The 23467-nt window shown below is 42.6% G+C and overlaps 2 protein-coding genes across 15 annotated transcripts in view; one reads left to right on the top strand and one right to left on the bottom strand.

Moving 5' to 3' along the window:
• LOC147126536 (uncharacterized) overlaps nt 1-22690 on the top strand; it is a 112936-nt gene extending 90246 nt beyond the window's left edge. For 6 of the 12 annotated variants that reach the window (XR_015084824.1, XR_015084823.1, XR_015084826.1 and 3 more), the window contains 4 exons: nt 21060-21172; nt 21281-21375; nt 21459-21534; nt 22474-22690. Coding sequence is in view for 6 of the 12 variants with exons in the window: in XM_086022987.1 (XP_085879113.1) it covers nt 21060-21172; nt 21281-21308 (141 nt within the window). In the remaining 6 variants the exon portion in view is untranslated. Of the gene's footprint in view, nt 1-5480; nt 5706-13797; nt 13918-21059; nt 21173-21280; nt 21376-21458; nt 21535-22473 lie in introns of those variants that run through there. The other 6 variants (XM_086022984.1, XM_086022983.1, XM_086022985.1 and 3 more) reach the window with 2 other exon arrangements.
• Nucleotides 22433-23467, bottom strand: part of grm8a (glutamate receptor, metabotropic 8a) — a 112132-nt gene continuing 111097 nt past the window's right edge. For 2 of the 3 annotated variants that reach the window (XM_086022973.1, XM_086022975.1), the window contains exons 13-14: nt 23296-23401; nt 22433-22633 (exon numbers count right to left, since the gene is read on the bottom strand). In XM_086022973.1, coding sequence (XP_085879099.1) covers nt 22584-22633; nt 23296-23401 — 156 coding nt within the window. In that variant the 3' untranslated portion in view covers nt 22433-22583. Of the gene's footprint in view, nt 22634-23291; nt 23402-23467 lie in introns of all 3 variants that reach the window. The other variant, XM_086022976.1, reaches the window with a different exon arrangement.

The following is a 23467-nucleotide window of genomic DNA, read 5'->3' on the forward strand; positions in this document are numbered from 1 at the left end:
TCTTTCGATTTTGATGCCAGTATTTTCCTTTTTACTGTAAATGAATATCGGTTATCGGCCTCCTCGACTACTAATAATCGGTAACGGTATCTGCCCTCAAAAAAGAATATCGGTCTATCTCTAATATATATATAAAAACATGAATTTTGAAGTGAAAACTATGGCAGTCATTCCTACTCAGTTGTTACTCTTGTGTCATCCACCAACCGTCGTCTATTCTCCATTTTAGGATTTAATATTTCGAGAATTCACACCTCCGTTCTTGAAATAATCATGCTGTAATTCTTGTTTTTTTTTTGTTGTTGTTTTTTTTTTTAATCGTTTTTATCTGGAAATTGCTATGCCATCTCCAGACTGTTTTATGACTAGCGCCACCGGCTTTTATGGGCTGTCCATTCTAATCATTCCAAGACAATATATTTACTAGAATATTCTCCAGGCGGCTCTCCGGAATTTAGCTGACAAAGCAGTGCCCTGCAAACTCCAAAAAAGAATTGCCTTGGCTGGGAGTCCGATATGGGAGGGGTTTGAATTACAGCCATCTCTTAACTTTTTTTTTTTTTTTTTTTTTGTCTTTTTATTTTTAACAAGATGATCTATCAAAGGTTGAGAGTCTTTTTAGACTTAAAATCACATTTGTAATGTGCACGGGCCTTGACGGTGTTAACTTTTTATTTATGTCCTCCTCCACATGGTCGCACTTGCACGCAGTTTAGGTGCGATAGCATTTTTTTTTTTTTTTTTTAATCACTTATGCGAGGGAGTAGTCATGCATAACTATATTTTTACATCTATTTAGGGGTGTTTATTATTTGCACCCTTCATCTCTCCTCACCCTCCTCGCTTTCTTCTCCTTCTTTACCCATCATGTGAAATCAGGGCGAGAACAGCAAACAAGTCAGAGTTTGATTTGCTTAATGAGCCGCGCGGCTATAGCCCACTTCCATACGAATACAAATCAAATGCTAATTATACTTCAGCGGGGTGATTAAAAGCAAGTTTATTTTCCAGCCTCGCGCTCACAGGAGGCGCTCGCGGATCTTTGGCAGAAACGGTCGGTCAAACACTCGGTGGTATTGGTATTCAAGCGTCTGAAGTGCAATTGCACTTATGCTTTTAAAAAAAAACCAAACAGTTTGTGAGTTCTTTAGAAAGCTACAAGTGAAAGGTAAAAAAATAATTACAAAGCATTGAGGTAATTAAATGATCATTGTGCAGCAATTTTTGAGTAGCAATTGTTCCTGCTAATTGCTGCATTGGTGCAGAGAAATTTCAGACTGCTGTGGGAGGAATTGCAATCAAGCTCATATTGTTTCTACAACCACTGCTCCACTCTACAAAACAAAACAAAAAAAACAAAATATATATATATATATATATATATATATATATATATATATATATATATATATGTATTTGAAAGAACAAGCCAAAGGCCGCGTCACAGCCATTATGAAAAGAACAGGGCGGGCCCATTCTGCCTTCCTTTTACTCTGCATTATTCATTGGCTGACAGCAAGACAAATATTAACATATCAAATATTAACACAAATTCCCACGAGACATTTCCACCACCACGCAAGTAAAAGGGGCCAATTTAACGCTACATTTGTCACTCGAGCGTCGGGAACGCAGGGAAAAGCGCCGAAGGTTTGAGCAAAAAAAAAAAAAAAAAATTCCGAAAAAAGGCCGTCATTTCCAGTAATACTTGAAAATGGAAAGCCTAGAGAGCTAAAAAGAAAATTATTTCACCGGGCTCGCGTGACGCTGTCATCCGGGCGTTCGCGCATGACCTGGTGATGACCGATTTTGCGAAACGATAAAATTGCGATGGTGTTGAGTGACTTCCCAGGACCCACCAAACGGCAACAGGTCCCCGACCGTCCTGATTTCACAAGATTGACTGCAAATCGTGCACTTGACTGCGCTTTAAAGCCCAAATGATCCTCTCTCGCAGTCACAGCGGGCTCACAAAGCAAGCATTGTTTACGAGCGCCGTTATTCCGCATTGTCGACGGTGTAATCCGCACCCAAAATAATGACGCTCTCGTCAAATTAGGTCTAAGCGTTTAAACCTCACCTTTTGCTTTGAATCCACTTTGCTGCCTCCGTGCTCGTCGGCGAGATCTTGGAAGGGCTTTATGCGCCCTCTTGTTGCCACGGCAACCCCTCGCGGAGAACTTTCTACTGTATACAAACTGGAGCTACGGGCAAACTTCGCCAACTGTTTACAAGGTAACATCCAATATCGATCAGGTGAGCGGGAAGGGAGTAAGAGCTTTGTGTGGGGGGGAAAAAAGGCAAGAAATTTCAAGTAAGTCCAAAAGAAATGGAAGAGGCCCAGAAAAGTGCTTAGGGTCAAATGGAAGGTGAGAACAGCGGAGAAACTTGTCCTTGAGTGCAAATTAGACAAATCTGGACCACGTCCCATCAATGAGGATTTATTAGCCAATATACACATAAACACGCTCTCGGGAGGAATCTGGAAGGTACAATACATTAGACAGGAAGGAAAGAAATGTGGCCAAAATTGTAGAGGCTATAAATCAGGACGGGGACATTTTCTTTTACTGCTACGGCAATCCATACCTGTGGATTTAATGAATTAGCTTTTTTTTTTTTTTGTGCCCTACAGCGTTGTTATACTATACGGAGAATAGCGTGAGACATTAATCAATGCATTAATCAGTCATGGTCAGTTCATTCTTGTGCGTCCAACTTTGTACTAGCAGTTTGAGGGAGGCCCCTTTCTGTTCCCGGAATAAGCACAAAGCAAAGTCCCCTCGGATAAACGGACAAATATCCTTTGAGCAGGTGTCCCATTACTTTTGTTCCGGTGCTGAACGGTTACATATGCGCGACGGCAAGGTGAGCGGGCGGCCACGGGCCGGAGGAGAGGAGAGGCTGGCGCTGGGTGCTCGGATCTGGCTTCCGCTCCGGCGCGAGGATGCCAGGCGGAGATAAGAGGAGGTTGATTAAAGGGGCGAGGCCAAAGAAAAGCGGCCCTGCCTTTCTAATTCTCCTGGCGCTCGCAAGGCTTATTTTCATGGCCTAGTTTGTCAAAAAAAAGGAGAGCACGCCAAAAGGGCTCCGGCGGACGAGAAGCAGACACATGTTGTCAAACCCGAGCAGGAAACACATGTTTTTCACCTCTCGAGTCATAACTTTTTGATAAGACTCCAATTAAATTGATGTTTGCCAACAAAGTCACTCTTCACAATGGAAAGTGCCACAAAAGGCTCTGTGCCTATACTGAAATAAAGATCAGCTCGTTATAATTGAATGAGCTCAAGATTACTCCAATCTATCTGCCCTATTTCCACTCAGAAACTTTCAATCTTGAGGCGACATAAGGCTCCCGCATAAGGAAGAGGTGACGTTTTTGAACCCTCCTCAGACAGCTCAAGCCATCAAGACAGTTAATAAATGTATTATATATCTATCGGACGATGCGGGGCGAGACCAATAGTATCCATTTGCAAAAAAATACAATAAAATAACGAGGGATGGAACGAGTCGCTCAAGCCCCGATTCGATTTTCGATTCGATTCGATTTTTAAAAAATGGTGCGGTTCTGCAGCCATCCACAAACGCAATACGCAATGATGTTTGGCGCACAAGCAAATCTACACAAATGTGCTATGCATCTGGAATGAAAACGTTTGAATACCTCATTTTCTTGATGAATTTTATCAACTCGATTTTCGATTCATCGGGGCGCATATCAATTTTTAAATCGATTTTCGATGAATCGTTACATCCCTATAAAATACAGGTCCTGCCGTGTGGAGTTCTTCCTGGTCTTGCGTTGGTTTTCTCTGTGTTGTTCCAATTTCTTGCACATTCTAAAAATGGTTAGGTAGGTACTCGAAATCGAAGACTCGAAACCGTCCCTGTGTGTGACCCATATCTCGGAAGATGTCCAATTGTGCTGCTGTCAGAAGTCCATGGCCTACTGAGTGCCATTCTAGTTCAGAATTGACAGTACGGAGTCAACACATTGATACAAGCCACGAGTACATGGAAGGGGTGGGGTGGTGGGGGGCGAGAACAGCGTGTACATCCCAAGGATGGAACATGTCATCCATTGAGGCCGCCACAAGGCCACAATGTCCCACTAGCGTGTAAAAGATGATGTGTGCCGTCACAGGGATCCCGGCAGCACAATACGCCGATGCGCTTTCGCCGCGTGACGTCCGTATCGGGCGGGAAAGTGTGAGTCAAGGGGGCTGAATGGCCCGACCTTATCGCCGCACTTTGATTGGCCCCGTGAGCACACAGCAATGTGGACAAAAAAGAAAAGAACACGGCTTCAATCAGGGAAACGGCCTCGCCGTCGTCGTGTTTTTCCTCGCTTTGTCACCTTCTATCTTTCTCTCCCATAATTCTCAACTCGTTAGCACTCCCTTTCGCACTCTTTTTTTTGGGGGGGGGGGGGGGGGGGGGGGGCGGTGTGCTCTTTCTCTCAACCCGTTCATTCTTTTTGCTGGCCTGCTACTGCTGTTGCCATGGTAACATGGGATGAACGCGCTCATACTAATGTACGAGGCGAGAAAGTCGGCGGATGTTTAGCCAAGATGCGGAATTGTGGTTTGTGACGGTCCCAACTTGCCAAAGGTCCTCGCGTACCAATGAAAAGACAGACATATATAAACGCATATGCATAGCAGGGTCGTGCTAAAAGGCCCTCCGCCGTGGTCCGCAAAAAAAAAAACAAGTTGGAAATTCCATTATCAACACTCATGTGCTTCCCTTGTTGAATTTAAGATAAGAGACCTTTGTTGTGATTGACTTTTGACTGAAAAACATTGTACCTTTGTGATTGCGGCTTTTCCTGAATTTTTGCCCTATTCCAATGTTGTAAGGGGGAAAACATTCGGTCGTTCCGCCCTACTGCTAATGACAATCATTGTTAAATACGCACATGTATTTATATATTATACATACATAGAGTATTGTCATCTTTTGTTTGAATTGGATTCTGCCTAATCTTATGGCCCCTGAGTGTACAGAGCAGGATTTAGCTGCGACGACGACAAGTGACGCGAGGGGGGCGGCGGCGGCGGCGGGAGGGTACTGCTGCCCACTTGTTTCCATCTTTTTATCAGTCGCCAGCTGGGTGACATTTAATGGCTGCTCCTCAACAGAATGCCAACCGAGCCCTGCGGTCACTTTGGCGTTCTGGAGGAGCGACATGGCGGCGCGTGTACCCGCAGTATTTATTTATTTATTTATTTATTTTTTGGACTGTTTTTAAGCACACTGCAGTATATTAGCTGCGCGCAGCCTGTATACAGAAGTAAAAGGCGGCGTGTACAACTTGAATATGTATTTAGATGCCATTGTGCGTTCGAGTGAACGTGTCACAGCTCCGCCGCATCTTTACAGTACGCGCAGCGCTGTGTAATTGCGTGGGCGGCTTTCTTTCATTGCTCTCGCACGAATGGGCGCGAACGCATACGTGTCGCAAACAGGCTCGCCGTAATGGGCGAGACAGAAAGCGGCGCTCCATTGGTATTCCGGCTCCCGAGGCGGGAGTCGGAGAGGAGAAAGTGAGGAGCGGCAGTCTGCCGCGGCGCTGGAAACAAAGGTGGAGGAGCAAAGCGAGGCGTAGGGGAGGCTTGTGGTTGGAACAGACGGCGCGTTTCTCAGCAGGGAAGCCTTCAAAGAGAAGAAGAGCCGCGCCTTTTCCGACACATTTTCAAGTAGGCCCACTGTCGTTTGATTCTCCGCTGCCAGTCAGCGCGTTTTGCGTCGCTTTCTTTATTCGTACGGATTCTCGTGCAGATCACTGCTGCTCATTGTCCCCACGTTAAAACAACATCAGTTAGGGGAGGGGGGAAAAACTGTCGGTAGCAAATCATGTTGTGGACAAATAATTAGCCTTAAACAATTCAAATCCGGCAATAGATGTATGTTATCGTCATAACGTTAATGCTAACAGGTGTGCAGTTACACCGTCCATCAACTGGATATCTAAAAAGTAAAGAATGAGCTGTAGTCCCTATTTTATTTAAAGTACAAATAAAATGGATCCCAACATTTGAACTCATTCACTGCCAAAGACGAATTTGTTCATCTTTTCACAGTCCAGCCATTCAGTCCCAGGAACTATTTTTTTTTTTTTTTCCCCACATTTTTCCAAACGTTAGGGTGAAAGAGGGTCCGAGAATGCCTGGCAGTGAATGAGTTGATGTAGAAATCTCACATTTCGTTACGTTCCTGGTCACAAAACCTTTTTGATATTGCGAGCGACTGTACTTCTTTGCTACTGATTAATGCGAAGGACCGCCATTTTGTGCACGCTTTGCCAATATTCTCAAATGACCTCTAATCCCATTTCTGTACGTCTCTGCCAGTCTTTTTCAAATGAGCACTTCTTCAGCATTCCTCGGAAATCATAATGTCCCGTCACTAGTGAGCTACTTTTTTTTTTTTTTTTTTTAATAGAATACTTTGGGGGCTACTTAGTTGGCTTCGAATTTTTTCATTGAATATAAGATTCAAATCCATATTGTTCAGTATGACTAATGTTGGCGCGTGACCTTAGTCCTTAGTACCATCTCACATTCACACACACACACACACACGCACATTTGTATGTACATTATGCATGCAGGCGCAGTTATTGCGCAACGGTGCTTATGTCTGGTCAGGATAATGCCAGAATTGCTCTTGTGTGCCCACGCACATGCAATCATACGACACAAACTGAAAAGGCATCTTGTGCCCACCTGTTTTCATAGAGCCATCAACATATTTGCGGGCAAGAAAACGAGGCGACCGCCCCCCCCCCCACCCACCCCCGCCGCACACGCACAATCGCAGTCAAACCACGTGGCGCTAATGACAATATTGATTAGCAAACAGACAAAGGACTTGCGGTGATGAAGGCGTCTGAGGCTAAATTGATCACACGTGGCCTCTCCTCTACGCCAGAGTGGAACCTGACGTGTCGTTTTTCATCGGGTTCATCCACAGGAGCGTTTCGGAAGCACTTCTGGTTGACGCGTGTTTGACGGAGTTGAGGTCGTCGGGGCTTTTAGTTTCTGTTCCGCTGAAGGCAACATTACACTCCACCTGCATTGATGTGCTAATCAGCAAAGCTGTGTAAACACGCCGCAACCGCCTGCCCTTTGAAAGCGGCAAACGGCTACTTTAGATGAGCTGAAAGTGTTTCCAATAGGCGCCGAGCCGTCACAAATGCTTTGGTCTCGCCAGCAAGGAGCAAGCGGGACTGGGCGCCACTAACGCGGGGGACTCGGTTCCGCCCTCTCTCCGATCAGAACCTTTGGCGGAAAGATACCTTTTGAAGAGCGACGAATGCCCAAATCGAGCCGATGCCCAAGCATGCGTGTCATTCGCTAGTTTTTGCCTCACGGGTGACTGTCCCCTCCCGTTTTTGGGACAGTCCAAAAGTCTTCAGCGCTGAAATGATTGCCCCCAATATTTGGGATTTTATGGATTTTAAGTGTTTTCCTCTCCATAGACAAAGCTTCATGTCAAAAAAACCAACAACAACAACTGATCAATCATCGCCAAAATGCGTACAGCTCCACTTGTGCCCATTCAATCTCTGAAAAAAACAGGACGATCGGCCCAATATTTGGGATTTTATCATTTCGCTTCGGCAGAAGATCTTTAACGTCAACAAAATCCAACGTATCGGCCCGATTGCGTTTTAGACTGCCTCCTGTTTTTTTCCTCACGTTTGAGCGGCACATATAGATGATGCGTCGCCTCGGGTTGTCGTGCCAGTGTGGAAGAGCGGGATGAGGCTTTATATATGTTTGACCGGGAGGGAAATACTGCGCGCGGATGAAGCGTATCAAGCCCTACTTTTGTACCCACGCGGCTTGTTGCATTATCTCATATGAGTCACGCATCTGTTGTTTCACGGGAGATGGAGAACCGACTCGGGCCGGACGATTGATCGAATTGAAATTGACATCACAATGTAGCAGAATGCAATTTTCAAATCAAATTGGGGGGGGGGGGGCAACCTCTGCTTAATTTTAGTTGGTTAAAAGACCGTCAAAGTGTTTAGTAAGTTAACAACTCTGATTGAAGTAGATCAACGGCTTTCATTTGAACTTATGGTTCGTTTGCCTTTATTTTAGCATTAGCTTACCCTAAAGAACCCTTTGGAAAAAAAATCTCATATTAAATCGCAATCACGGCCTTACGGGAAGATTGTTTTTCCGACTCGTTCAGCCCAAGCACGGACTCGCTATGTCCCCGTCGAGGCACAGTCTCCCCTGCGCGTTGAAAGTTGACCGCAACCTTGCAGCGAATGGGCGCAAATGCGAGCAGGGGAGAAACGGGAGGGCGAGCAGAAAGCGGGCGCCGCGGACATGAAAGTCGGCCGTAATGGAGATAATAGGCACAGGATGGACGAGTGCGGGCCAGTAAATTAATGGGCCCTCCTTGACACAAAGTCCATTTGTTAGTTTTGAAACGTTGTGACAGTTAATTACTGGGGCTAGGCTGCAGTGGACCGCTCCACTTAGGCGGCCTCGGGAAAGGGAAAAAAAAACATTTGCTGGTGTGTCGGGAGACAGAGGAGACAGCTTCCGACGCTGTGGTTTAAGTGTGTGGGCAGCGAGGGAATCGTCGGAGTGGAGGTGGGTCGCGCGGCTTTTTTAATGCCTGTGGGCATATCCGCACAAACCTGTCTCTACTGCACTATTTGCAACCACTAATTAACTTTGGCGCAGCAGTTTTTTTCCCAGGAAAATTTACCGTGCGTCGGGCCCCCAATGCGGGAATTTCGAGACCAATCCGTGCGACGTGAGATGTTCAACTCAAAGCGAAATAGTCGGTTATTCTTCCAATGAGGCGCATATTTATTTCCTCACAATCAGCCCCCTATTATTAAGTATGCTGTGGATTTCCCCCTCGCCCCCCCCCCCTTCACTTTGAGCTGTTCCCATAGTGGATGTTTTGTCCGGCTCCATGCGATGGAAAAGTAATTCACTTCCACTCCAATTGCCGCATTTAGCAATCACACCGGCAGCTTGGAAGTGTGTCGGATTCGATGCAAAATGTGTTAATTAACATCATTCCAACTGTGCTTTTCGGGTTTTGACAGCAAAATGTCAGCCAGGAAAAAAAGGCTGATTGCCTCCTCAAAGAAATATTTGCATTTTATATTCCCACTTTTGTGTTCAGTCAAAGGAGTCAGGATAAGAGTGAACAAACAAGTCGTCGATACAGTGGTCCTTTGACTTTCTAATGACCAGACTTTCAATGCTCTTGAGATATGACATTGCGCTCTGAAAAAAAAAGAAAATGGAGAAACAAACGCTAAATTTGGGCCGAGTAATTTAGTGACATCACATAGTGACATTTCTTCACGAAGAGCTAAAGTGCCCTCTGTTTTAATGGTTTATTAAAACTACCACATTATTTTGAATGTGCGCTAGCTTAATGCCAACACACAGTGCAAAATTCCATAGACGTGCTAGCGAATATCATCTATAACGCTTTAAGCAATTTATGAACACAAACAATGCAACAACGCTGTAGAAAGACAATATAACGATACTTAAAGGCATATATTATTTATCCTTTGTAATGATTGCAACTGTCTAATGTTTTACTCGGGTATCATCTATTTTTATTTAATTTTTTTTAACTCATGATGACTTTACAGCATCAGACAATGATAATGCCATTCAAACACCCCCCTCCCGCTAAAAAATGGCAATTATAAATACAAAATGACAAAGAATTGTAATAAAGTCATATTTTCTGCTTGTAATTCATATATTTGTTGTTATAAGTGTTAAGGGCAATTCTATTCATTTTAGAGAGAGAGAATCGGTTATCGGAATTTTATTATGCCATGTATCGGAATCTGCATCAGCCTTAAAAATGGGTTGGGCCCTAAATATTATTGCGTCTTACGGAGTCTTTTAGTGGTGAAAGTCGTCTTTGCCTGTGTCTCCACAATTTGATTTTCCTGACCCCGCACACACCAGAAGGGCTGTTGCGGCAAGTCCATTTCAGATTATTTTCAGAGACTTCGCGAGAGCCAGAAACTGCAAGTTTGTGTGGAGATTTACTGTCAGAATTAAGGAAGGAATTTCACTTGTTATTCATCAGGCCCTTCAGATCTCAAAACGCCGCCGAGCATCCTCCTCCTCCTCCTCCTCCTCCGTGTTGAAGGAGAACAAAACAGGAGAGAATACCAATGGGACCTACTCGGAAATTGTTACATGAAAAAATAAAATGACTTGTGCTAATCAATTGAGTGTCGCTTCGGAACGGTGCTGACAAAACTGTCGGCCTATAAAGAGCAACGTTTGAATACGTCTATACTCATAAGCGGCATATAATGCTTGTTATAAAAACGCAACGGGGGCTCACTACCTAAAATTGCTGCTGTTTGGGTTGGCCAAATATTTCGAATTTCATTTGTGAGATCTCATTAAAAAAGGAAAACGTGCTCCGCCGTGACTATTCATAAATCGGAAATAAAAATGTTGTTCGCGTTGTGGTCATCGGTTGACTTCCCACCGATTAATTCCCCAACGAAACAAGTTAAAATCGATTGCAGACTTGCTGTATATCTTAATTGGATATTTTCCTCCTGGATAAAATCACAGGTTGTCATATTTTTGCCTGCTTTTTGGATTTAAAAAAAAAAAAAAAAAAAAAAAAACATTACCAACCCCCACATTATGTATTCAGTCCTCACCTTTTTTTGGCATCAATGAAGTCAAAATTACAGTGTAATATAAGTGCATTTATGCATGAGGCTATGCCCAGCTAATTATGTCGATGGTATATTGCGTACACGTATTTGAAAACATTCTTCATATTTGTTTTAAGAAATTTATGAGCAACAGCATCGGCAATCAATGACTCCGTTTCTTTGCACATCTTTGGCCTCGGTCGCCTGCTACCCATTTTCAGGATTTATAACCTTGCACGGCAGCGCTTCCGTGCGCACTTCGATTGCCTTCGTCAAATCCCAACTTGCTATGATCATATTACAGCGTTTGCTTTTTCATTGCTAGGGGAGTTGCAGTTTTCGCTACACACTGATGTGTTTTCCTCCAGTTGAACAGACGGCTAGCGCAAACACTTTGTGGTTGACGGATGATGCTGACTGGCGCTATATGATGAAACACTGTTTAGTAACTTATGGCGTGAGTACATTGTCAGACGTGGTCCTTTTTTCCCCCAAAATGCATTACTATACATGGTCGTTTAAAAAAAACAAAAAAAAAACCGCCTTACTATACGTGGTCGTTTTTTCCCCCCAAAAATGCCTTACTATACATGGTCGTTTAAAAAAAAAAAAAAAAAAAAGAAAAAAAAATGCCTTACCATACGTGGTCCTTTTTTCCCCAAAAAAATGCCTTACTATACATGGTCGTTTAAAAAAAAAAAAAAAAACGCCTAACCATACGTGGTCCTTTTTTCCCCCCAAAAATGCCTTACTTTTTTTATTTCAAAAAATAAAAAATAAAAAAAATAAATAACGCCTTACAACTCAATTTTGGGTCGTTTTTCCCCCAAAAAATGCCTTACTATACATGGTCGTTTAAAAAAAAAAAAATAAACGCCTTACCATACGTGGTCCTTATTTCCCCCAAAAGTGCATTACTATACATGGTCATTTAAAAAAAAAAAAAAAACGCCTTACTATACGTGGTCCTTTTTTCCCCCCAAAATGCCTTAGTACACATGTTGTTTTTTTTTTTTTTTTACCCAAAATGTCTTAGTATACATGGTTGTTTTCCCCCCCAAAATGCTTTACTATATGTGGTCATTTTTTCCCAAAAAACACCTTACTATACTGTACACTAATGTACCCCTAAACCCTTCATTTTCACTCATCTGCTTGAGGTGAGAGAGTGCTTCTGCTGTAAATCAGATTCTGGAAGCTCCTTAGAGTGGAATTGCTGCCGTTAAAAATAGGTCAGATGAGGTGTTGCAGGCATATTCAAGGTTTTCCAGGCACATTTTCAGCAAAAACAGGATTTTATCCAATCTGTCCTGGGACTGCCTCGGGATCCCTTTAGGATCAGGGCACAGAGAAGGCACATAATTGCATTATTGGCACTAAATTGACGATTAAATAATACTCTGCATTAGTTCGCGGCATACGGTGCATTAGGGACGTGTCAGTTGAAGGCGATGGCATGAAGGATGTGCAGTGAGCGGGGTTGAGGTAATGAGTGAGGCAGCCCTGAGCCCCAGCGGCGGCAAGCCATAAAGTGTGAGATTGATAGTTTTTTAATATGTCCACAGCAACCCCTAGTTAAGGCCCAATATAATTCCTGCCTCAGCCTACGGGACAGCGGCACCTCCTGAAAGCCAAACGCGTGCTCCCGAACAAGGGCGGCGGAGAAAAGGAACTTGTGAAAGTGTAGCAGTTGGAGAGTTGAATGCAATTCATCCACTTTGGATTTGATTTACAATCACTTTTTATACTTTACTAGACTTTTTAGTATAGTATACTTTTTTTTTTTTTATACTGTAGAATTGTGAACAGGGAATTATTTTTATTATACGGGTCTGGAATGTAAAAAAAAAAAAAGTAGCTTGAGCTTTGGCTAACAAGTCAGATTATCTTGATGCTAACAAACATTGCAAAAGGCCGCCCACGGGCTCATGGATAGCGTCAGTGTTGAATTTCCATTCATTTCAATGGAGTAAGATCATTGACAAACAGGAAGTAGACTCATGCAACATACTTTTCGACCAATTTCTCCGCTAATCCTTCCTTTCCGAATCGTATCGGCCAAGAAAACAAATGCCACGCGAGCATCTCCCGCCACCTACGGTCTGCAGCCAGTTGACCCCCAGTGTAAGCAGTTTTGCTGTCTAATGCCACCCTCGTGCACACAAATGTCACTGGTGAAGTGGTAATGGTGTTTTTCGACCTCTTTGCCGATGACATTTACAAATATTTGCAAAGGCGAGGGCTTTCCGCCCCGGGGTGTCGCGGAGACCGCTGCGAGCATCCGCGCCATTGTTTGTGATTTGAATTGCTAACTTGATAGCCGGGGACGAGATTAGACTCGGGGTATAACGTTTCAAAGGAAAAAGTGGAATCTGCTGCTGCCGGTGCTTCCCGGCGTGGCGCTTGAAACGTTGCCGTTGGCCGTCGGTGGCTCGCGTTGACTCCGGCCCGGCAGCAAAGCGTCCTGGGAGGGACAGGCGACGCAAATCCCACTCGGTCTGTTTTGCAGCCAAAGTGATGCAGACAAGAAAAAGAGCACAGCGGGGGGTAATATATTCCTTTATTCGGCGCACTTCTCTCAACTTGTCCTTTGTTCCTTCTTTCTGACGTTGCTGCTTCTTAGAGGCTCGCGTCTTGTTGCGTCTTCACACACTTTAATAGACCGTCGCATATGAAGGCAACGAAACAGTGAGTTAAAAGTAGATCCCACTCCTTTCCTTCAAGCTACAAGCGATGTATCCCTTAGGACTAATTACAGTGTCCCAAGGCGGCCGTTTGTACCTTTTCCAAGGCCAAAAACGAAATGTTCTGAAAAGTCATTGACCCCCTAAAGAGACAACGAGCGGAAGTATCTCATTGGATCAAAGCGGTACATTCCATCAAGAAATGATGCAATACTGTAACATTGACCTTCTTGGAATGTTGAGTGTTTACATGGAAAAAAAAAACTCTACTGGAAAATCGCGGTTAAAAAAGTCACAGCTAGCGTAGGAGAATGAACGAAACATTACAAAAAAAAAAACATGAATTGTAAATGTATGCATTACAACAGCTTTGTAAACTTATGCTGTGAGGGACATGTTTGAATGTGTTGTCAGCTGCAGATGACGGACGGACGGACGGACGGACGTATTGTTATTGATCTCGCCGGGGACATTGTTGACGGACGACACCCGGGGGACAGCTCAAGTGCAAGCGCGCAGCCACAACACTCCGATGTTTGTACCCTTCACATGACCTTGTGAAGTCAGCCCGTCGTTCCTTGGCAGTGAGATTGCACATTTGATGACTTACTTGTGTGGTTTGTGGTCCCCCCAAAAAAAAAAAAACAGAATCAAAACATAATTTGCCGTATAGCTCTTGTATCGGCTCTCCTTATATTGTAACGTTGTCGGGCAAACGCCTTTTATGTGCACATATGGCCAGTTTTCTCATTTCCTAGGGGCGATGCCGATTCCAGTACGTGGTCAAACAAAATTCCGATAACCGATTAATCAGAAGAATATAACGAATATTTTTTTTTTTTTTAAACACGACTGCTCGATTTCTCCTCTTGTTTTCTGACACACGTCGGACGAGAAGATCCAACTACCGGCCGTCTGATCGGAAAGTCGTGAGAGATGAGCGCCCCGGAACAAATCGGAGCTTAGGCCGCAGTTGCGCTGTAACACTTTACAAGCGCGTTCATTCCACTAGTTAAAATGATTCATCGGCTTCATCTCCATTACGCAGCTTTTAATGCTTGATTTTTAATGAGTCATTGATTGAAGTGTGACTCCTGTTGCTCTGTTCCTTCTCGACAAAGGAGGGAGTGTCTTGGTTTTGTCTCTGCAAGGCTCAAAATAACTTTAAGAATTACTTTCTCTTTCCTCTTATGGATTTAGTGCTTGCGCAGCACATATTTATTATGTTGATCTATACTCTATGAAACGGTGTTGTTGCTGTGCTTTTGTGACCGACGAGTGCTCTTCTTGTTCTTAAAAATGAAAAAATGCGGCTTTTAATGAATGTCATTTCCGTTCATTCCAATGGCAGAAGATGATTTGAGATAAAAGGGCTTTTAGCTACAAGTGTCATCTGCCACCTAATTAAATTTGTAAGACAGGACGCGACTGTACATCAGTCGTACTCTCTAGTCAAGTCAAACTACATTCGTGCGCCTTCAGATAGTCGTTGCTGGGGAGGAAACGATGATACACTTAATTATGATTCAGTCAGTGTTTCTTCAATGTGCTATCATCACAACATTCACGCTTATCTTGCTCATGCAACGAGCAGATAAGGTGAACTGTTCTGGCGGGAACAGCAAAATCATGTCCTTTTTTCTTTTTTTTTTCTTTTTTTTTTGGGCATGCCTGCAAGCTATTGTGCCCGCGCCTTCCAAGAGTTTTTTTAGCAACTTGAATTTTGCAATGTTGGCTGACCTGTCAAAATGCTTGTAAAATAGACCTCCCGGGAAAAATGGCATTTTCTTGCCATTTACGGATGGGCTTTTTAGCATTTAAATAAAATGTTTTCTGCGTTTGTTAGCAAGTGTTTTTGTCATCCGGGCCGACTACCGGGCTGTAATGTTGACACGCTTCACCGGTACGGTCATTTGTCTTGCTCATTGCTAAATATAATTTTTGTGAACGCCCACCATCAACTATGTTGCGAATGTTGTGAAGCCTGCTGTTTTCCTGGAAATGATGTCAAGTTATGCATGACCACCAAACAAGATTAAGCCGAGGCGCCCTCCTCGTCCTCCTCCTTCCTCTATTAAAAGTGGAGCGTTTCCATAGAGACGCATTCGCCGCGAGACGTGTTCTGGTCCGCTCAGCTAAATAGTCGTCCAACCCAAAAAAACACCTAACAGGATACGATATTAGACTTTTCAGATGCCCTCCGCCCCCCTCGTTTCATTTGCTTACTTTATTTGACCTCACCTGCAAATGATCTGACCCACCTGTCGGCTTTAAAAATAAAATGTGGACCCTGAGCACAAAAGTTTGCACACCCCTAGTGTAATTCCTTCCTGGACTGTGTCACAAATGTAACTTGATAGCTTGACAGAGGTATTTTGTGTCGTGGCACTTATTTTCCAAAAGACTGTATTTCATTTATGGCCTGTCAAAAGGGTCACTTTGACACACAATTACGAAAAAATAATTGAAGCCATCTCAAACATGGCGTCTCATTTGGGACGGGAAATTTGGCTTGAAGCCATTACGATCATCCGGGCATGATGTAGCAAGCCCATTGTCACTTCTGATACCAAGGGTGAAGATCCATTACATGAAATTGCGTAGGGAAGCTGAGATGAATGTTTAGGTTATGAATCATTGCGGGCAGATGTCTGCAGAAGATCATTCACGCTGGATGGCTGCGCTGATTGGACTCGGATTGGTAGTTTTTATGTAAACGAGCTCCCCGAACCAGTGTACAATATGCCGAAGCCTCTGAGACAGATCGCGCACTGAAGACACATTCTGTCAAGGCCCACTCCGGTGAAAAATGTGTTTTGCTCTCATGGAGGTTTTTGATGTTCTCTGTGCACAGATTGACAGCAGAAGGCTGATTGCCAGTCTTGTGTGGGACATTTTTGGAAAAAAACGACCATGTATAATAAGGCGTTTTTTTTTGGAAAAACAACAACAACAAAAAAAAAACAACCATGTATAGTAAGGTGTTTTTTTTTGTGAAAAAAAAATGACCATGTATGGTAAGGTGTTTTTTTTTAAATGAATAAACCATGAATAGTAAGGACTTTTTCGGGACAAAAAAACCCACCATGTATAGTAAGGCGTTTTTTCGAAAAAAAAAAAACAACCATGTATACTAAGGCGTTTTTTGTGGAAAAAACGACCATGAATAGTAAAGAATTTTTCCTGAAAAAAACGACCATGTATAGTAAGGACTTTTTGGTGGAAAAAACCCCACCATGTATAGTAAGGCGTTTTTTGGAAGAAAAAAAAAACATGTATACTAAGGCGTTTTTTGTGAAAAGAAATGACAATGTATGGTAAGGTGTTTTTTGTAAATGAAGAAAAAAAAAACGACCATGAATAGTAAGGACTTTTTTGGGAAAAAAAAACCCCACCATGTATAGCAAGGCGTTTTTAAAAATAAATAAATAAATAAATAAAAAAATAATTAAAAAAAAAAAAAAAACAATCATGTATAGTAAGGCGTTTTTGGTGAAAAAAAATGACAATGTATGGTAAAGTGATTTTTGTGAAAAAAAATGACCACGTATAGTAAGGTGTTTTATTGGAAAAAACGACCATGAATAGTAAGGTGTTTTTTTCAGGAAAAAAAACCCCACCATGTATATATAGTAAGGCGTTTTTTTGAAAAGAAAAAAAAAAGAAAAAGAAAAAAAAAACAATAACCATGTATACCAAGGCCTTTTTTGTAAATGAAGACAAAAAAAACCAACCATGAATAGTAAGGACTTTTTGGGGAAAAAACCCCCACCATGTATAGTAAGGCGTTTTTTGTGAAAAAAATGACCATGTATGGTAAGGAGTTTTTTGTAAATGAAGAAGAAAAAAAAACAACCATGAATAGTAAGGACTTTTTGGGGAAAAAAAATCCACCATGTATAGTAAGGCGTTTTTAAAAAAAACAAAAAAAAACATGTATAGTAAGGCGTTTTCGGTGAAAAAAATGACCATGTATGGTAAGGTGATTTTTGTGAAAAAAATGACCACATATAGTAAGGTGTTTTATTGGAAAAAAAGACCATGAATAGTAAGGTGTTTTTTTTCAGGAAAAAAAACCCCACCATGTATACTAAGGCGTTTTTTGGGAAAAATAATCATGTATAGTAAGGCGTTTTTTATTTAAAAAAAAAAAAAATTAAAAAACGAGGTAAGGGTATAACCCTTTTCTACCTTTTTTTTGAAAAATGAAAAAAAGGGTAAAGTGACCCCTTACCTATTTTTTTTTTTTTTTTTTAAAAGGGTAAGGGTCACCCCTTACCTTGTTTTTCGAAAAAAATGATATTTAGTAATGAGCAAGACAAATGACCGTACTGGTGAAGCATGTCAACATTACAGACAGTCTGCCCAGGTGACAAAAACACTTGCTACAAACGCAGAAAACATTTTATTTAAATGCTAAAAGCCCATCCGCAAATGGCAAGAAAATGCAATTTTCCCGGGGAGGTCTATTTACAAGCATTTTGACAGGTCAGCTAGCGTCGCAAAATTCAAATTGCTAAAAAAACTCTTAGAAGAAGCGGGCACAATAGCTTGCAAGCTATTTTTTTTTTTAAAAAGGGTAAGGACCTATTTTGAAAAAAAAAAAAAAAAAAAAAAAGGGTAAGGGTCCCCCCTTACCACTTTTTTCAAAGAAAAGGTAAGGGTATACCCTGACCTCGTTTTTCAAAAAAAAGGTAAGGGTACACCCTTACCTCGTTTTTAGAAAAAAAGGTAAGCGTATACCCTTACCTCGTTTCTCGATAAGAGTAAAAATGACAATAAAAAAAAATTATATATATATACACATATATATATATTTTTATATATGTATATATATAACTATGATGTATAATAAGTCTTTTAAAAAAAAAAAAAGAAAATGGTCTAGTAAGCCTTTTCAGTTTTGTTCTTTGTTTTGATAGATGCAAAATATTGTATTGTTCAAGAGTGAATTGTACTGCATCTAAGAATAGCAGCCTGCTCTTAGCAATTTGGGGTCAGCTTTAATTCCGACTGGTGACTGCACATGACGCTCTGCAGCTAACCGTCACGAATGGTGACTAAGGTTACTGTCGACACAGGATGACAGGATGAATGAGCGCATTCCCGATGGCCTCAATCGGAGCCGCTCGATTGTTGACGCTCAAAAATCCGAGCCGCGTTTTTTTGAATAGAAGGCCGAAAAAGTCGCGTTTGCCAAAGCGCCGCGGAGCAGTGTTTTTCCCGAGTGTTGTGGGGCAACCTCCCGCGCACGCCACAACCTGCGTTTGTGCGACGGCGGGATGAGATGACAAAAGGCGGAGAGTGGCAGCGCCACAGGGAAGCGAGACGAGCAGACGGAGGGAGCGAAAGGGAGCAGCGGGGCCTGTCAAACTATTAACGTCATGGCGTGAGCCCGGGGGCTCCCGGTGACACGGGAGACGACCGGACACGTTTAGCATAGCGCTGTAAACACGCACGTTTACCCGCACGTGGGCACACCTGGCCCACCTTGTTAATTTGATCATCTTCATGGCATGTCATACAGAATAGCTATTACGTAAAAATACCGTTTTTGTGCCAAAGTCTCTGCCTTGGTAGGTAACGTTCTCCAAATATACATCGATTCTACATCAAGGTGCAGTCAGATGACTCAACAGATGCTGTCGCCCACATTATGGAAAACAGCCTCCGTATGCAGATGATGTGCCTTTTTTATTTATTTATTTATTTCCATAATCCCATCCCCAAAAAATAACTCGATTCAAAGCGTGACTACTTCCAGGGCCATTGGCCAATCAAAATGGAGCATGGTAACGCTTTGAACCAATTAGCATTCATCTCCAGATCTCGGCGACCTTTCTCGGGGGTTCCTTGTGTTAATATCTGATTTCGGACATGTTGTACTCTCGGAGGTGGTCCCAGAGGTCGCTCCGCGTGTGCGTCCTCACGCTGACCTTTTGACCCCAGCGCAGTCACAACTGCAAAAAGGGCCGTTGCCTTGCAGACTTAGAAGGTGGCAGGAATGTACCTGAAAAAGACATTCACAAAAAAACAATAGTACCCATCGCGTGATTGAAAAAAATAAATAAAAATCGCATATGAGTGACAAAATACGGCTTGGAACTTTGCGGCAGAGTCGTTTGAGCAAACAAGTGCAAAATGTGCACGAACAAAACAAGATGCAGATCCACTAATCCCATACAATTTGCAATTTTCCCCCAGTTTTATCTACGATTAATTAAGTAGGATACTGTTCTTGTTTTCTCTTTGTTTTTGTTTGGTTTTTTTTCCTCCCCATTAATTTGGCCTAATCTCAGGATCGCGCAGGCCGGCAGACGAGGCCGCATTCAAATTTGCAACAGCTTGAATAATTTATTGCCAATTTTGTTCCCGGGCAAACCCGACACAAACGCTTTTGTGATTCTCAAATTACAATCTCACTTGGAACTTTAATGTGCAATATATTTCGATCGAATCATTATCGAAGTATTGTTTTCCTTGATTTTTTTTTTTTTTTTTTCGCTGTGCAGCAGTGAGTTATCACAGCATGAGGATTAGCTAAAGTCTTAGTTCTGCTTCAGCGCCCTGCTGTGTGTGAAGTGGAACCGCGTCACACAGCGCAATCGCGGCACAATTCCACTGATTGCGCATTTGACCATGTTTACTCACAGCGGCGGCCCAAAACGTCTTTGTCCTCCCAAACGCCATCAAATCTACCTTAATAGTTACGCAGAGACTATTCATTTGTGAGTTACTATTGACCCAACTAGTCAATTACTCATATATTTGCCAGTACCTCCGTGACTTCTTCAAAGAAAGTTGCGAATGCTGTGCAGTAGTATTTTTGCAAATTGTGAAGCTGTCCTAATGAGAGAGCCTGAACAAAGCCAAGCCAACCGGTTGCATTTATCTCAGCCAATTTGCATATCAGAGAGAAAGCGTTTTGGGACCTCCCACGGTCCCCCCCCCCCCCAAGTCCGGAAAACCGAAAGGGTTTGTTTTTCTTTCTAAGTCTGCCGTTAAAAAAAAAAAAACAGCTGAGATTGAACTTCCAATTACGATTGGACGCAATGATGGTGTGCGTGCTGCCATCAACGGAGGACAAGCTCCCGTCAAAGTGCACGCTGACACAATTTTACCAGCAGAGGAGACGTGGGGGCCATTTCAAATTCATTCCTATTGTCAAGTAAATGTGAAGAAATGGAATTGCTTCGGCCTCTCTTTCCGACTCGCCCGTTCCGCTGCGAGCAATGATCAAAATGTGCAGACGCAACTCATCTATTAACAATAATTGACAATTAGGGTTGTTGTTGTTTTTTTTAAATGTACGGTTACCACCGTAAAGTGATGAAGTTTTAATCAAAAACAATTGAAGATGGGTTTATTGCCCAGAAAGACTATTTCATATTAAGCCACTGAAAAAAGCTGTTTGGACAGTAACATGGCGCTTAAAAATACTTTTAGTTGAGTATTGATTCAAATGAAATGCATTGCACATCAAAGTTCAATAAATGTGTGACTTGAAAACTTGCATGCAAATGTACTGCACTCATTCACTGCCATTGACGAATGTATTTGTCTTTTCACAGTCCTGCCATTCAATCCCAGGAATTTATTTGCATATTTTTTTCAAATGTTATGTTAAAAGAGGGTCTGTAATAGCATCATTTTTTTTTTTGTGCCTATGTCCTCAGGGTCAATCAGCCTGGGCTGCTTTTTGGGTGTGGCTCCAGTGGAGGGTTCCAGTGCTGGCGTATTCTCTTGGGCGCTGTCGTTCCTTATCTGGTGGGCTGCGGGAGTACCCAGGGTGAGTTTTTTTTTCAAGAGTTGTCTACACTAGCGAATATTTGTTTGGGTTGCACGTCCACAGCATGTGCAAAAATTGCTGAGAAAAATGTCGTTTGTGTTTCCCAAGGCTTCAGGTGGATTCAAGAAAGACATAACCCAGTTACCGTTCAACCTAAGTGTGAACGTGGCACTTCCTGCTTATATGAAGAGAGAGCAGTCCAGGTATTTGCAAAAACATTCCTTTATTATAAATAAATCTCCTTTTGGTATCAAAAGCGGCATGCGTCGACCATGGTGTGTTACAGGTTCACAACCCAGTTAGCCAAGACAGTGGGAGGAAACACACTCATCTCAGTATGCAAGGACGATTCATCGACAACGGTGAGACAAGAATGAAAAAAATTGTCACAACCACAAAAAGTACTTACGATTAGAGAAGAACAACAAACATGTTTAGTCTCATAGGTTTTAGGGATGTCACAATATTGGTAATATCGTGATATTAAAATGGCCACAATATTAATAGCAGCAAATTTGTTTCAAAGTTGTTTTCAACTTCTGCACTTCTAGCACCCTCTAGTGGTTAGTTTAATTTGATTCCATTTTTTGTCACCTATAATGGGTGTTTAAGACCAACGCTAATTAACAAGTAATTTTAGGTCATCTATGCTTTGTGGATGCTTTTAATACCCACCATATCGTGACATCCCTAATAGATTTGTCTCTTTTTTTTTTAAGGGGCAGTCAAGCCAAACGTATTTTTTTCCAAGAGTATTTTCTATGCAGGCCCACTAGTTGAAACGAGGCATTCTGATAAATATTGTGTCATATGAGTTAATCCACCTGTTTTTAGCCATCTCCGGAGGCGGCCATTTTGTCACTTCTGTCGACCGAAGACGACATCGCAGATGCTCAGGACTCGGGTAACGACCAATCACGGCTCACTTGTTCACATAAGCTGAGCCATGATTGGTCGTCACCCGAGTCCTACGCAGCTGTGATGTCATCTTCAGTCGACAGACGTGACAAAATGGCCGCCCCCTGAGATGGCTAAGAGTGGGTGCATTTTGGTGCTTAACTCATATTCCACAAACGCAATATTAATCAGAATGCCGCGTCTAGACGAGTGGAGGCACATAGAACATATTCTTGAAAAGAATATGTTTGGGGTGACTCCACCCTCTAAGTAACTGTTTCTGGCCCGTATGCATACAGTGGATACATGGTGTCAGTATTCCCCCCCCCCCCTTTTCATCCATTTTGAATGAGTCCAGTCATATATGTCACATTGTCCTTTTTATTTTCTTATATTTTCAACAGAGTCGCTCATGGGCAGGCCGCCACCTCGGTGATGTCTCATGCTTGTTGCCTGTCCTTCTCGGTTTGGTGTGCAATCAGTTCTTCCTCTTTGTCTTGAGACCCCCCCGTCTTCAGATGGCGTGATTGCTGTAGCTGACGTATGTCGTCTTAGTGGATGAAGCTGCGAGACAGAATGTGACAATTCACTTACAGAAATAAATATTTACCTGTACATTTGGATGAGAATCTATGGTGTTTTTATTTGTGTGTTAAACCCAGACGTGTTGTATGCACCCCCGCTAATCATGGCATTCTGATTAATATTGCGTTAGTGGATTCTTAGTTAGTCAACACAAGCATATGTTCTATGCAGGATCACTAGTTGAAACAAGACATTTTAATTAATATTACGTTTGAGGAATATGAGTTAAGAAGCAAAAATCCACCCATTTTTAGCCATCTCTCGGGGGCGGCCATTTTGTCACTTCTATCGACTGAAAATGACATCGCAACTGTGATGTCATTTTCAGTCGACAGAAGTGACAAAATGGCGGCCCCCCGAGAGATGGCTAAAAACGGCTGGATTTTGCTGCTTAACTCATATTCCACAAATGCAATATTAATCAGAATGCCTTGTTTCAACTAGCGGGCCTGCAAAGAACATATGCTTGTGTTGACTAACTAAAAGTCCACTAACGCAATATTAATCAGAATGCCGTGTTTAGACTAGTGGGAATGCATAGAACATTTCCGGGTTGACTATATTCAATTACAAGTAGCTGTTGCAAGGCTAACTGTGTGTGTGTATAAAAATGGCAATAAAACTTGTGTTCTCTTACTCACTGTTGGTCTCCATGCTCTCGCACAACTCCGTCTTGACTTCGCCGTTGGGCCGGTCGCCTCCCTTCTGCGACAGTTTCCCCGACATGGCGGCGGCGGTCACGATGGCCTGCACCGTCGGCGGTGTTTTAGGAATGATCCCGTTTGAGACTTTGCAAAACGCTGGAGGGCAGGG

The sequence above is a fragment of the Filicampus tigris genome, chromosome 22 (genome assembly GCF_054856515.1).
Source record: "Filicampus tigris isolate MCC_2025a chromosome 22, RoL_Ftig_1.0, whole genome shotgun sequence".
Lineage (NCBI taxonomy): Eukaryota > Metazoa > Chordata > Actinopteri > Syngnathiformes > Syngnathidae > Filicampus > Filicampus tigris.